The sequence below is a fragment of the Elephantulus edwardii genome, unplaced genomic scaffold (genome assembly GCF_000299155.1).
Source record: "Elephantulus edwardii isolate Elephantulus edwardi_28Jun2011 unplaced genomic scaffold, EleEdw1.0 scaffold00411, whole genome shotgun sequence".
Lineage (NCBI taxonomy): Eukaryota > Metazoa > Chordata > Mammalia > Macroscelidea > Macroscelididae > Elephantulus > Elephantulus edwardii.
In genome coordinates this window covers 249,951-252,426 of record NW_006400161.1, presented here as the reverse complement: position 1 = coordinate 252,426, position 2,476 = coordinate 249,951, and the positions used below count along the sequence as shown (strand labels likewise).

Here is a 2,476-nt window from a genome sequence, read left to right as displayed (position 1 = left end):
GTACTGAATGTACCATGGACTGCCAGGAAAACAAACAGATTCATCTTGGAGAGGATTAAACCAAGCTACTCCTTGGAGGTAAGGATTCTGGGGCTTCGTCTGACATACTTTGGACATGTTGCCAAGAGTGATGGGTCCTTGGAGAGGGACATCATGCTTGGGAGGGTGGAAGGACTGCGCAGGAGGGGAAGACCCTCTATGAGATGGATCGATTTGGTGACTGGGGTAATCGGGATGGGTGTGTCAGAGGCAGTGGGGTTGGCGCAGGATAGAGCAGGGTTTAGGGCTGTTGTGCATAGGGTTGCTATGAGTCGCAAGCGACTCGACGGCACATAACAACAAAAACAATGTTGGTGGGGTTGTAAGATGATACAACTACTCTGGAAGGCAATTTGGTATTTCCCCAAAAAACTGAACATAGAAATTCCATATGACCCAGCTATTCCACTAGTAGGAATATACCCCACGGAAAGTAGAACTGAGATTTGTACACCAGTGTTCATTGCAGTGTTACTTATCATCACGAGAACATGAAAATAGCCCAAATGTCTATCAGTAAATGTGGTACAGTCACACAATGGAATACTCTGTAGCACACTAAAAAATAAGGAAGGATTCAAAAATATAACACAGCATAGAGAAGTCTATAGGGCATTATGATGAGTGATCCAACTCAGTCTTATAAGAACAAAGTATTTTTTTAAAAACCATCTTTTGTCCCAAGGTAATAAATGTACACAGTCATATTTCAAAAGTCCAAGTTCGCTTAAAATGAGAACAATAGCTCTTGACCCCCCTCTGTTTGTTTCTGATAATAGATCTGTTATTGGTTATCGGCGTAATTCTAGATATTAATAGTATGCTCACACTCTTATTTCTTGACTGATTTATTAGGGATACTTAACTGTTGAGCCATTCATTATGCATTATGAAACTTCCCACTCATGCTATGTCTGAAGGCAGCTCTGGCGCCCTAGTAGGTAGAGAATTGAGCTGCCAACACAAAAACAGGCAGTTGGAACTCACCAGTTGCTCCACAAGAGAAAGATGGGCTCATCAGTGCCCTCCATCTCTGCCCTCAACAGAATGCCTGTTGATTAACTGTTACATAATCACTGTTTCATTTAATGTAATTAAAAAAATTTTTTATTTTATACTTGTTTGTTTACAAAGTTTTGTATGTATTGTTGTTAATTTTTTAATTTTTTTTTACCGATCATGCTATTTAATGTGCTAGTATTAAAAAAAATAACATTTGGGAGAAAACAACTCTCAAGGTAGAGGAGGCACAAGCTAAATCCTCATGTTGGCATTCCAGAGCCAGAGGACCTGTTAATGAGCTGATGACGCCTTGCTGGGCCCTGCTCCCTCCTTAAGCCCCAGAACCTGAACATGGCGCCTCAGGCAGGTACTTAGCAGCCCATAGGAAAGAGCTCCTGAAGCACAAGGCCATGAGCACGCAGCTCCCGTGTCTGGAAAATCAAGCCACCCTCCTTTCTTCATGAGACACATGGTTATAGAGTCAGGTCTGGAGCTTGTGAGGCTAGGTCTCGGTGAGCTGTGCTGTAAAAGGCCTGCCCCCAGTAGTGAAGATGAGCTGAGATGGTGCCCTAAAGGTTGGTGGTAGGAAGAGCCCCCTAGCTGTTTGTCCTCCTCTTCTCGCCTGTCTCTTTGGGCATCACTCCAAGGCCAGGTATCTGCAGCTCCTGTATTTCCTATTTACCTGCCACTGCAGCTCAGCAAAGGTTCATCTTCCTGGGCTCTCATAGTTCATTCTGTCCATATAGGAGCCAACCTTGGAGCACTGCAGTGTCCCCTTCAGGCCACTGTCACTGCCTCACTTGACCATCAACTGCTGGCTCTGTGGTTATTCTGTAGCCAGCAAAGCACCCTGGCCAAACCTGCACCCTCCACTGTGTTGAGGTTCTGCCTGGCACAGGCAATGATGTCCGAGAGCCTTAGTAATGACTTCATCTCCTCCATGCTCACGTAACAGGACAGGTCAATTTTACTGAAGATTATTAGAAGTGACGCTTCTGTGAGTTGTTCTGCGGACAGGAGACCCGGAAGGCGCGCATAGGATGCCAAGAGCTGCATGGGGTCAGAAGCGTCCACCATGAACAGGAGAGCATAGCCGTTTCCGTAGTAACTGGGCCAGATGGGGCCTGTGCAGTCCCCCAGCTCTCTAATAGTGATGACCTTCTTCTGTATCATGATATCAGTGAGGTTGGTGCCCACCGTAGGCCGCATCGGGGGCAGATACCCCAGGTCACCCTTCCTATGAGGGGCGCTCATCTTCTGCAGTTGCTTTATCAGCCATGTCTCCCTGATGCCAGTGACTCCCAGCAGGAGACACATTCTGGGTCTGCCATAGCCCGGCACCGTTGTTGTTGTTGTTATGTGCCATCGAGTCGCTTGCGACTCATAGCGACCCTATGTACAACAGCCCTAAACTCCACTCTGTCCTGTGTCAATC

General features: G+C 46.4%; 2 protein-coding genes across 2 annotated transcripts in view; one reads left to right on the top strand and one right to left on the bottom strand.

The window, feature by feature from the left end:
- LOC102847055 (serine palmitoyltransferase 1-like) overlaps positions 1-2,476 on the top strand; it is a 177,256-nt gene that overhangs the window by 17,440 nt on the left and 157,340 nt on the right. The window lies entirely within an intron of this gene.
- LOC102846653 (ADP-ribosylation factor-like protein 16-like) lies at positions 1,849-2,358 on the bottom strand. The gene has a single exon (XM_006902432.1). It carries the CDS (start codon positions 2,356-2,358, stop codon positions 1,849-1,851), a length of 510 nt encoding a protein of 169 aa, XP_006902494.1.

What these genes read in the sequence shown, in the direction of transcription:
- LOC102846653 (XM_006902432.1), bottom strand. Translation starts at nt 2,358, where the DNA reads ATGTGTCTCCTGCTGGGAGTCACTGGCATCAGGGAGACATGGCTGATA.